Below are 13,208 nucleotides of genomic sequence, written 5' to 3'. Positions count from 1 at the left end.
CATAGATTTTAATTGATTAGCTTTCCCTGCACTTCTGGAAGGTAGGTAATAGTATTCTTGCTTTACTAATGGAAAAACTGAGGATCACACAGGCTCTAGGCAATACTTTCTAAAGCACCTAAGTGACTTAAGCTTCTTTGTTCCATTTCCACTTCAGAGCAGATCCAAAAAAAGACGTACCTATAGACAGATTTTAGGCACCTAAATACAAAATTTAAATCCTGGGAAGCCCTGCTCAGTGCTGCCTAACTGGAGGCATGTAAATGCCCCAGGCTTCTTACAGTTTGTAACTTCAAGTTCCACCCAGTCCCAAAGGTGTCTTTCTGTGCACCCCGAGAATTTCCTTAGTCTAAAGAAGGCTGAACAGTTCAACACTGAACTTCTCCAGAAGTCTGATCAGATCTTGAAACTTGGTATTTGCTTGCCTAAGTGCCCAAAGGAGCTCAATCTAGTAAGTGTACTCAGAGCATGCTTAACATGTTTTTACAGGACTGGCATATGCACAAAATGCAGTGGTAGCTGCTGCTTTCTTTAAGAGCAGAGGGAAAGGTAATAGCTTCATGGTTACTGCTTACTGGTTAGGACAGTCACCAGGATGTGGAAGACCTATGTTAAAATGTGTTGTGCCTGTGGGGATTCAGAGCCGTATCTGCTTCCACAAAAGACTGCTTTAGCCATTAGACTAGTAAAAAAGGTTTAACTGGAACAGGAGAACTTACCTCTCCTTATTGCTGGACCTGTGCCATTCTGCAGAGAAGAATTCCAAGATTCACTGGACCATGGAGAGTATGATTTTAACCTACTGGGTAATACCCATATATGGATTCCTGTTCTGAAAACTGTTTTATGCAAACTATAAAAATAATATGGAGCAAGTGCCAGCACACAGTGGGAAAGATTCAATAAGAGGTGATAAATGCCCCCATCTGAGATGCAGGAGAGCCTATAGTCTGGTAATGACGGACACTGTTCTAGGAGGTGGGTTTTAATCCTGTTAGGCAAAGAAGGTATCTTAATCTGTCTCCCCTACAACTCAGGTTACTGCTTTAACCACTAGCCTATTTTGCCAACAGTACCCTCCACCCCCAGGTAAAAGTGGGTACTATCATGCCCACTTCCTGACATGTAAAAACTAAAGAGTTCCTGCTGCATTCCTGAAAGACAGGTTGTAAGCACCTCCCTTCAGGAAAGGCTTGTGGTCTGTAGTCAAGGACAGATCCCACAGCCCTGAGTTAGGCATCTGAGCTCTTGAGGGGGTTGTGGCTGAAGACGCTTACCTGTTCTTTGCAGTTCCTTGGCTAGTACTAGGCAGTGCCTTGCCGCTCAGCAGTTCCCCATACAATATACTGGTTGTTCTCAATTCCATTTTTAGGTGCCTAATCCTCCCTAAGCATTGTATGGGGAGCCTGGGTGCCTTAAGGGTGTCTGTTAGTTTCTTGACAAAGCTTATTAGTCCAAATACAGCACTATGCAAATATAGCTATAATGCATCTGGTTCAAGAGCTAGCATGTGCAGAGCTTCTTTGGATAGCGCTACACTATATAGATCTACTATAGTGGTTCTTCACTGCACTGGAGGAGCATTGAAACACTGCTTTTGTAGTATATAAGCCCTTTTTAGGATCCAGTCCTTGGATCTTAATTCTCATTGAAAGTCAGTGGGTTATAGATTCCTCAGTGCCCATATAGTGCAGCAGAGCCATGGGGCTGCATACCACAGGTTCCCATGGTTTGGTGGGGTGGAGGGTACAGTCCCTGAGAAGTTGGACAGGCCTGATGTTATCAATAAGCAACAAAATAAGACACTTTTTTGTACAGTTGTACACCCGGTGCACTTACCTGGTATGCTTGTAAGTACAGTACATAGCACTGGTTGGCATTGGTGTGTGTTGATTATCATAGCTTATGTTCTCCGTATCTTAAAATTCTAGATGAGTGTATTCTATCACTTGCGCTGAGGGCCGTCTGGTACACATCCTTTTTTCTAATCTAGTCCTTCCTTAAAGGGAGACTCACTTTAAAAAAAAAAAAAAAAGCAATAATTTATTTCAGAAAACATCAGCTTGTCAATACATCTATAGTTTAGGTTTCTTTCTGCAGTATCCATCATTTTTTCATATTGAACTGAAAGCACTTGACAGTCCTCTAAATTCTTTATAGTAATTTTTAAAAGTGAATACTAGTTGTTTACTTTAAAACCATTAATAGATAAGGTGCTGTCAAAAATACAGTTACTGTTGAATCACCATTCAGTTTCCCCTTCATACAAAATCTACAGTTTTTTATGTTCTGTTCTTTCATACCATCACTCTGAAAATGAATTATTTAATATGACTGTAAAACAATGGGTATAGTATGCTTTTTGTTAGTGCATTTGCTAATTTTATATTCATTGTTTCCATATTTTCACCTTAATCTCTCTGAACCGTAGATGGATCTTTGTGCAGCTGTATTGATGTTGCAGAGCACTGAACCAAGCAAGCCCTTCAAAAGTTCATGCAGTATGGTTTATATATAAATGTTCACCTACTTAGCTCAAAAGTAACTTGGAAAATAAAAACAGTAACACATGATATAGAAACATAGCTGGAACAAATGTATTCGTGAATAAAGATGACATGTTTATTTTGTGAGGGCATGAATCAGCTTGTACGAAAGAATGTATGAGCAGGTGTATGTTTGGGTGTGGTGGTAAATATTTTGAATCAACTATGAGCACACAGATCAGATTGATTGCAACAGCCTGTATTATGATTTCACATGATGCTGGCACTAGAAGTTCAGGGTATGGCAAAAAAATACAACCCTGTGTAACAGAACTGTGTGTAGTAGCAGCATGTTGTGTTATATCCATTGATTAACCTTGGGTTAAGCTGAGGGGTATGTGTAAGTGAAATAGACAGTTCAACCAAATTCTGTTCTAGATTTCACAAGTACAGATCTGAAGTAACTCAAGTCAGTAAAACTGATCTTCATTTAGTCTCCTATTCTGCATAGAGTTGTGCTGACACATCCCTTTACCTATCTGAGTAGTTTTCCTTGCTTTAGTAAAATGAGTTTGTGGCTTGAAAGACTCTTAGTTACTTGAGTGGACTTTGAATCAGGTCCTGACTGAGCAGTAGTTAATGTCTGATTCCATTTTCCTATATAAACATGTGTTCTGAAGTCGTATGTTTAGAAGGACTACACACTGGTTCACAGATACTGCCTTTGGGTTTTATGCTCCCATGTGTCCCCACCTCAGAACCCTGAGAATTTTTATCTCCTCCAGCTTTGTTCTGCTCCCTTTGTTAAACTGATTTTTCACCCTGTTTTATGTGACGTATAAACTACAGTTCTATTTACTATCTTGTCTTCTGTAATAGCAGTGCTATTAAAACTATGGGAATGAGGCTTAACAAGCCATTATTTTGAGCTCCCTCTCTTGGACTTTTTCTGCAGCAGCAGAATATAAAACACTGCACATACTGTATAAACAGTAGACTATACAGAGGTAGATTGTGACTGGTCCTCATATATTGTGAACACCACGGGCTCCATCACAGTTCTTGTGCACAGGAAGTTCAGGAACACCCCACTCTCCTCCCCCCCACTATGAGGAGTCCTCTTGGCATTATGTTATTCTAGACAGACTCCTGGGTAAAAGACATAGTTTGAGCACTAGTGAAAATGAGGGTGGAGTTTTGCTTAGTGTTTGTTAGGACGTAATTTATTTCTCATTCATTTAGGTCAGTGCTGTTGGCATGATAAGGAGTGCTGGGTATTCTTTAACTCTTGGTGGAGGTTGCTCAGCATCTTGTGGGATTGACCCTAAAATCCAAAAGACATTTTCAGACCAGCTTAAAAGAATTTTAAGATGGCTAAAAATTGGTCCTGAACTTCTTGACAGTATCCAACAAAATTTCAACTGTGCTAAACTTTTCTGGTTTTTGGTTGTTTTTTTAAACACATTCAGGCCCACCATTGTGCACAGGTTCTTGATAAAAGCAACAATAGAAGAAAGGATGCAGATGATGCTGAAAACTGTGGAGAGAAGGTATGTTTCTCAATTGAGAGAGTTTAAAAACATTATTTGATTTCCTCCCCTCTCCCCCCCTCAGTAAAAAGAGTAGTTTTCAAACATTTTCATGCTGTTCATGATCAAATGAAAACACTTTAAACTTTTGCCCTTCTCTGAAATGTCTTCACTATGTCACAAAAAATTTACAAAAACTTCAGAAAAGTGAGATTTTTAACCAGGATGGATATTCACTAGCTTGAGATGAAATATAAAACATAAATGTAATGAGCCAGAACCTACTCCACCTATTATGTACATAAGTAGACTTTGGCACCAGTTTCACCCTGTTCAGGCCCCTGATAATTCATTAGTGGATTTATTTTAGTAATGTGCAGTCATCTTAACCTTAAGGCACAGAAAAGCAGCAAAGAGGAAGAGGATTCATCTATCTTTTGTGTTAAATTTTTCAGGGATCCAAGCAGGGTGAAATGGAATTCCACTTGGGCATCTAAATCCACATGGGCACATCCTATATCGGGGTGGGCAAAATGCGGCCTGCGGGCTAGATGCAGCCTGCCAGAACATTCCATCTGACCTGCGGGTCCCTTAAAAAATTTAGAAAATTAATATCAATCCACCCCTGGCTGCCTGTCATGCGACCCTTGATGGCTTGCCAAAACTCAGTAAGCGGCCTTCTGCCCAAAATAATTGCCTGCCCCTGTCCTATATGGTATAGGGTCTGGCCCTCCCCTTACTGGATATGCATTTTAATTTTTATGTTATTTACTTGAATCCAAGATGACATGTGTTCCTCCCCATCCTTCCATCCCTTCTCAATATGGAGGGGGAATGCCCCTTATCTTAAATTTGAGTGTAAGGGGATGGAAGAGCAGGTGGCTGCTGCAACTTCAGCCTCAATCCAGGTTTGGGGTCAGAGTTGGAGCTGCTACCCTCCACTGCCTCTGCTCCACTTACCCTCAGTCACAGTTCTGACTTCAGCCCAAGGCATAGAGCACATTCCTCCATTGCTAATCTCCACATAACGCTGAGCCATAGTATTTCAGTTGCTGTCTTTAAAATTGCCAACTGGAAAAGCTTTTTGTAAAATGCCCCCAAAGTAATAAACAGGATGGTTCATGCTGCTTTTGGTTAAGCACAATAATAGGCATGCTCTCCCATGCCATCTTCCTTTTGGATGTTCACTAGAGTATAATTTTAATGTACTCTGCAACTGCATATTTATTCTCTATTGCACAAAGCTTTTTTCGGGAACTGTTCTCTGACTCAGATACTTTTCCCTACAGTCACACTAGTTCTTCCATGAAACAGTCAGAAGCCTCAGTTTTGACGGTTGCTGATCTGGCAGACCTTTTTACAGAGGAAACTGAAGAACTTGAATGAAAAGTCTTTGGCTTGACCCAGTGAGATCTCTTGGGAAATGATGTGACATTGAGTATCTGTATGAAATCATTATAACTGTCATAAATCTTTGTATATGTCATCCAACATTCACCCTAGCTAGGGCTTCTAAAATTAGTAAGATCCTTTAATCATTACCATTGATTTTGTGGCTGAGTCCTTAGAACATCTTTTCTGATAGCACTGGAGAGAGATTGCACTTTGCACATTATACAAAAAGATGGATTTTATTTCCAAAGAATATGATTGATTCTCAGGCTGAAATCTTTGCCTGCTGAGGTCAGTGGGAGTTTTGCCACTGACCTGGATGGGCCAGTATTTCATTCCAGATAAGTAAAGCTGTAAGGATGGGGGGGGGGCAGTAAAACAGGTAACAAAGTATTTTGCTGTAGTCTTTTTAACTGTACAAAGCATTGGCCAGAATGAATTCCTTTGTAAATAAATATCCCCCTAGAAAGGACTTCTGTTGTAGTTAGTGTTTAACAAGTCACTCGAGTATTGAAATAACCCTTCTTATTTGTTAACACTTACTTATGAATCATTATTAGCGAGTTTGTTGTTCATGGTAGTCTTCCAGGTATTCTATTATGTAACAGCATAAAATTGCATTATAACATAAATTTATTCCATGTTCACTTACTGCAGAGTTGATTAATTAAATTATGGCTCTTGTATGTATATGGGTCTTAAAATGATAGTTAAACACTACTGTACACATTTTTAAAGATTCTTAAAGCCATGCCTACTTTAGTGATTTATTGTAAGAATTTGGAGTCCTTTGTAATGGAATTTTTAAAAAGTAACTGGTTAAGCTGCCCATAATTTTATACTCTTTTGGTGTCTGTCTATTTTTTTTGTTGTTCTTCATTTACTCATTTACCTTTTCCCAGAAGGTTTTTACAGCCAGAAGGTGGCATATATAATGAATAGGTCTTACAACATCCATAGTTAAGATGTTTGTACCCAAAGTGGAGATTCAGTAATTTTGTTATGTATTAAAAATACAGTTTTATCTTCCTTAGCTTTTTCAGTAAAGAATATTTTTTCCTGCAGAATTTATGAATAAGTGTTGGAGTTAAATTCTATTAGAAATGGATCTTAAGAAATTTAACATTGTATCATAATTTTGTCTCTTAATACTTAGGTCTACAAGCTTCTCATATTGTTAAATCATTGCAGTTTTGTACACACATAGCATTTTAAAATGTTTTTGTAGGATTTTATGATAATTTTCCAGTTTTTTACAACGAGAAGTATCGAGTAACAAAGGCAGAAAAATTCTGCTTCAGAGAAATCCATGAAGACCTGCACCCTTCCAAAGTGGCCTCCCCTGCTTTTTCCACTGTGACCAAGGCCCCTGTACTTATTCATCAGCTCTTTACAATGCTCTGGTCCTCATCCTGACAGTGTGAGAGATCACCATCCTTCCAAATTACAGTCTTGCTTTATTTCTTGGGAACGTTGTGACAGTTATCATCATAACTGAAAGCAACATTAGCTCCATCTTGTTCTTGTCTAGGAATAAACATTTTTGTCATAGTTTAAAACCCTAGAAGTGAGATTCCCCTCACAGAATTAGGGTACCTGTGGCCTTCTATGTTAGTACAGCTTTCCAGTGCACTTGAGCTTCAAGCATATGGTTTCCATTTAAGCACCTAATAAGGATTAGATATTCAGTAATCTGTCTAGTTACTTACATCTCTGGAAAATCAAGGTCTGACTGTTAGTATGGAACTCTCTTGATAATTTGACCCTTACTCTCTTTCACTTCCCAGCTGAAAAATACATGTGATAAATAATTTCCCCCCTTCATTTATCTGCAGCCTGTAAACTGAGTACAGGGTCATTCTCCTACTCTATCGTTATGCAGGACCAAGGACATTGGAGCTTCCATGATCTCAGCAGCCTCTTGATGCTACTCTGAGACAAATAAGTAAACTCCCTTGAACTATAAGTTCAAATTCTAGTTGGGTCAAAAACTCAGCCATCCAGTGTTCTGAAGTACTAAACTGAAATCCATAAATTTTATTTCATTGATTGTTTTTTGGATGAGACTTTGAAAGCTAGGATTCTCTTTGCTTTACAGGTGTGTCTAAGGTGCATTCTTGCTATTTTTAAGCTAACATGTTAACTAACCTTCAGTAAAATTCTAGTAAAGCCCAAGGCACTTCATAGTTTTCACACGCAGGTCGAGATCAACACTGGAGGAATCCTAAGTTTATGCCAACCTACTAATGTATATTAGAATTACAACTTGTCTCCTATCTTTAGGATTTTATTTCCTGGTACACTTCTACTTACTGAAGACGAAGTTGGTTTTGGACATGAAAGCCAGTGGCACTTTTCATAAGAATGAGGATTTGCCTTTATATTTGATCAAATTTCCTCCCACCTTGGTGGGAGGGGGACGTGGTCAAGCTGCTGTTCTTCGTCCCAGAAGTGGCATCATTTTAGTGACATGGCACTTACGTATTTTCTCCAGAGTTTAGTAATCTTTCAGAGTCAAAGATTGCTATAGAAATGAAAATGCTGACTGGACCACACAAACCTAATTATCTAGTTGTCGTAAGATTCACATTACTCTTTGGACTCTGAATGGATGGGAAGGCAAGAGGGTGATCGGGGTTTATTTGACCTTTTATGGCGTCGTCTGTCCAGAGCCTTGTATTACAAAGACATTTTACATTTCCACTCCCTCCTGCAGGCCTTGCAGAAAGGCTATCCCAAGCTAATGCTCCTTGTCTACATTACTCTTCCAGGACCCCAACTGTTCTCTGAACACAATATTTGTCCTGTGGGCCCTTTAATCAGTAGATTGGATTTCTATTCCACAGAGCAGCTCTTCAGAAAAACTATGCTGTTCTTCAGTACACAACTATATTGAGGGATAAAGTTTGGATGAATTGAATGATGTAACAAAAGCTTTTGCTCATAACTTAAATAGCCTTCAATTGGCATAAGGGTGTTGACAGTTTTTTCTATAGAAAAATTTGTTTTCTTTCCATCTCATTAGTGGATTCTGACTGTTTCTGAAGTTTAATCAGAACATTTACTTCTTAAGGTATAAGTGGTGCAGGAACTCCTTTAAAGACAGAAGCACTAGTTTACAAAGCTGCTGTGTCTGTACCCGCTGTTTTTCTTCCTTTTTTGGTTGCCTGGGATGTGCAAGTTCTTTACGAGCTTGGTTGTGTACTATAAATGCAGGCTCTAGGAATCCCACACTGAGAAGTATGAAGCCAACAAAATCTTTCTTTTTTTTTCTTTCCTTCCTCCCAGCTTGCTTAGTCTCTTACAAAGAATGTATGCATTTGGTTGGCGGCATTAAAGCAGCTGAGTCACAATCTATAAAATGGCTTCAGTAAAACTAGCTTATTAGATTAAAAAGTGTATATGAGTAAACAAAAAACATTGGGGGAGGGAGAGAAGAAAGGATCTTAGCCAAATTACATCCCTCTGCAGCCTACTCTATTTCCTTTTTGTTTTTCTTTTTCCTACAGAAGCAAATTTCACTCTAAGCACTTTTATTTTTATATTTCTGCCTTTTTATACAGCTGCATTATTAAGAAACCATTAAGGTTTATAAATCTTAGTTAAAAAATAAGACATTCATCAAAATATACAAAAAGCACTATGTAACACCAGTGCTGCCAGTTCCAGTGACTTTTTTGCTGCTCTTTTGGAGAGCAGGGGGAAAAGCACAGCTCCTCATAACTCATTGCAACATTAAAATTATCTCTTGCATGTGGTATTGCTGTACAGCTTATAGAGAAAGCTGGTCAGCTGAATGTTGGCACTTCCAGGAGGAGTTAAGGAACACAAGAAAGGAAGAGCACATAACAGCTGCAGATACTTTCTTTGCCTGAAGAAGGATGTTTGTACCTGAAAGCTTGCAAAGAAGAATTTCTTCAACTATTTTAGTTGGTCTAATAAAAAATACCAGATTTATGCAAAGAACCTTGCCTGCCAACTAAAACCCCAAGCCTTCTAAGGGAAATATTAAACTATGTAACAGTGGGGGGCGTGTCTGTGCAGCCCAATGGCCTATGGTTTGACTGGTGCAGTCCACATGGCATACAGGTGGGCCTGCTGGTGGCTTCTGCCGAGCTATAGAAGTTAGCTCTAACATACTTGTTAATCCCACAACTCTACCTTTGGCATGGATGGATTTTTCCTGTCTTATAAGTCATTACCAGTAATGAAGATTTTACACGTAGAATTATCGCTTCAGAGATACATTTGTGCAACCCAGCTGTTTTTCCTTTAGGGTTGCATAAATGTAGCCAAGCATAAGTAAAAAGGATTCATATCTTTTTAAAACGCCTCATCAGATCTTTTAGATTTTCTACAGTACCAGTTATCATGGTACCTACAAACTGTGGCACAAACTTATCAGCACAAGGCTTTCTCTGAGACTATGGCATCAAGTACAGGAAGCAAAGTAAATTCATTGTGATCAAAAACAGACTACTTTTAAAGTCCACCATGATAGAGTTTGGTCTCAAGAAGTCTGCAGAAACAAGCCCCAGTTATGAAACAGACTCATATCCCTTGTGATTGCTGGGAATCAGCCAAGAAACAGTATGCCAAGTGCTGGAAAATATCGCCATCTCATTCAGAGAGAAAATCCTGCTTCCATGCCATCCCAAGAAAGTAGTAAATCTGCTCAGTCCTCAAAAAAACAACACAATGTGTATGTTTAATTTGGGATTGCAGATCATTACATGATTAATCTTTTTTTATTATAATTATATGTCAATACAGTGCCATTATTACACTAGCTGTTTTGAACACATTTATATCCTAACTCGAGGATAGAAGCTGCGGCTAAGGAAACGGGACAGAGATGCAACATTGTAAGGATATAGAGCAAGTTGTGCATGTATTTCATGCTTCTCTGATTACTTGGTTGTCTTTTATCTGTTCAAATTGTGTTGTGACATTAATTAACATTTTTATGCAAGTCATGCATAAGGAACTATAAATACAGTATTAGGGGTACACTGATAAAGATTTTTTGGGCCGATACCGATGGCCGATTATTAACTAGCCATATTGGCCAATACTGATCTGATTACTCATATGCAGCCCAGCAGCTTGGAGAGCAGTGTCTGGCTGGTAAGTGTGTTGGGGGAAGGAGCAGGGATGGAGGAGGGAAGGGGTATGGTGGGGGCAGATTGAGGCCCCCACAGTGAGGGAGCAGGACTGGGGCAGGGGCTGCACAGCCGGGGCGCAGGACAGAGCCACTAGTCCGGGGAGGGCAGGAGGCGGCTCCTGCCGCTCTATGCTCACCCAGGAGAGGCACAGGGGAGGTGTGTCTGTGCATGGGGTGAGGGCAAGCTGCCGCATGCTCCAAGCTTTGGGTTATGCTGGCTTCTTCCTGGCAGAGGGGCTGGGCCAGGGCTGCACTTGGGGTGGGTGAGAGTGGGGCAGGTGGTGGCAGTGCTGGGAGGGGGGCTACAGCATATATGGGGGGAGGAGCTGTAGCCCTTCCACCCACACTGCCTGTCCCGCCCCCACCCACACTGAGCACAGCCCTGGCCAGCTCCACCCCTGCCAGAAATAGGCCAGCACAGGCCCCAGCCTGCAGCAGGCAGACCACCCTAGCCCCATGCACAGATCTCGGGGGCACATGCCCCCCCATGCCTTCCCTGAGGGTGCGTGCAGCAACGGGAGCTGCACCCCGGACAAGCTGTGATTCCGTCTCATGCCTCAACCTGGCTGTGCAGCACCTGCCCCAGCCCCACTCTCTCCTTCACCATGATGCCTCGATCTGCACCCTTCTACCCACCCCCCTTGCTGCTTCTTCCCCACAGACATTACCAGCATGATCCTGCTCTCTGTGTTACTAGGCTGGATTCCTGGCCATGCGCATGCTGGGGCTGCATACATGCGTGCGGCATTTATCAGCCACATCAGCCAAAAAAAGCTAGTTGCTGGTAATGTCAATTTTCCTTTTATCAGCGTCAGTATGATATTGACTGATGTATCGGTGAACCTCTAATAAATATATAATTGGGAACGTAGAGAACTGTATTTAAATTCACAGGTAGACTGGAAATTTAGATCAGGTAAAAGATTATTTAAGTAGCATTCTTGCTTACATTTCTGAGAATTCCCTTATGTAACTGAGGGTACAACATCGAACTGGAACCATGGATTATAGGAATAGCTTTTCCATTATCTCCTTCGTAATCAAGCAATGCAGCCTGGATTTGGTTGTGGAGTTTCTAGTCTTCTATTCATTAATAGAGCAACCAAGTTCCAGTGACAAAAGAAGGAAGTTTACTTAGAGAATAGGCAAATAAGACATTTAATTCCTACTTAAATTAGGTGCACACTGTTTCTTTACAGGTATTTATGCAGCAGCAGCAAGTTTAGGAAATTGAGCATTATTCTACTCCTGTATGAAAGACCACAGAAGAATCATAGGTTCAAATCAACCAGCTCTTCCTTCATTGATGTCTTAATATAGGACAGACAGATCATGCACTCTACTCATGGATTTAACCTGAATAGAGACTGTAAGACTTGACCAATATGTTGTATGGTACCATGCATCCAGATCTAGTTATGCAGGAACCCCTCAGTATTGCTGATCCATTTCCTATCAAAGGAGTTAAGGATTAGATGTGTTTACAGCATGATTCTCTATAGACACTGTGGAGAGGAAGTGCTGTCTAATGCACAGATGGAAGAAAGCAGAATGGGCTGATCATGTCATGCATGCATCCCTCCAGCTGTGTGAAGAGACCCCATAAAATGGAACAGTTTAGAACAAGTGGTGGGAGTAGCTGTAACAAGAAGGCATCTCTGGAAGTACAGCTGCAATGGAGACATGGTGGTAAGAAGCCAAGAGAACTGCATCAGGAGTTTTACAGGGTCTCTTGTTATCTATCATATTCAGGGCTGCTTCTGGAAGGCACAGTTCACTCTTAGTGGGAAAGAAACATTTCATAGTTTCTAGGGTTGGAAGGGACCTGAGCAGATCATTGAGTCCGACCCCCTGCCATGGCAGGAAAGAGTACTGAGGTCAAATGACCCCAGCAAGGTGTACATCTAGCCTCCTCTTAAAGATTGCCAGGGTAGGAGCCAGCACCACTTCTCTTGGAAGTTGTTTCCAGATCCTAGCTGCCCTGACCGTGAAGTAGCACTTCCTGATATCTAGCCTAAATCTACCCTCTGCCAGCTTGTGACCTTTATTCCTGGTCACTCCTGGCGGTGCTCGGGGGAACAGGGACTCCCCCAGTGCCTGCTGGTCCCCTCTGACGGGGGGACCAGTAACAGGCCACTAGATTCCCCCATCAGCCTTCTCTTGTGGAGGCTGAACAGGTTCAGGTCCCGTAGCCTCTCCTCGTATGGTCTGCCTTGCTGCCCCCTGATCATGCGAGTGGCCCTCCTCTGGACCCTCTCCATGTTGTCCAGATCCCTCCTGAAGTGCAACGCTCAGAACTGGACACAGTACTCCAGCTGTGGCCTGACCAGTGCCGCATAGAGGGGGAGTATCACCTCCTTGGACCTGCTAGAGATGCATCTGTGGATGCATGACAGGGTACGGTTGGCCTTCCTAACTGCATCCCCACACTGCCGGCCCATGTTCATTGTGGCATCAATAATGACTCCAAGATCCTTTTCTGCCTCTGTACTAACGAGAAGGGAGTTTCCCAACCTATAGGTATGGTGCCGGTTGTTCCTCCCCAGGTGCATCACTTTGCACTTGTTGGTGTTGAATCCCATCCTATTCTCATCCACCCACCCCTGTAACCTGTCTAGGTCTGATTGCAGCCTATTC

General features: G+C 41.4%; 1 protein-coding gene across 2 annotated transcripts in view; it reads left to right on the top strand.

Moving 5' to 3' along the window:
• SHPRH (SNF2 histone linker PHD RING helicase) overlaps nt 1-6,246 on the top strand; it is a 98,004-nt gene extending 91,758 nt beyond the window's left edge. For both annotated transcript variants that reach the window (XM_090040998.1, XM_090041004.1), the window contains exons 29-30: nt 3,956-4,036; nt 5,305-6,246. In XM_090040998.1, the coding sequence (XP_089897124.1) occupies nt 3,956-4,036; nt 5,305-5,401 (178 nt within the window). In that variant the 3' untranslated portion in view covers nt 5,402-6,246. The remainder of the gene's footprint in view (nt 1-3,955; nt 4,037-5,304) is intronic.
• The last annotated feature ends 6,962 nt before the right edge of the window (nt 6,247-13,208 follow it).

This window comes from Crocodylus siamensis, chromosome 1, assembly GCF_052110815.1.
Source record: "Crocodylus siamensis isolate JL-2025a chromosome 1, ASM5211081v1, whole genome shotgun sequence".
NCBI classification, from domain to species: domain Eukaryota; kingdom Metazoa; phylum Chordata; order Crocodylia; family Crocodylidae; genus Crocodylus; species Crocodylus siamensis.
The sequence above is the reverse complement of the archived record's forward strand: the minus strand, read 5'-3'. Positions and strand labels throughout refer to the sequence as shown.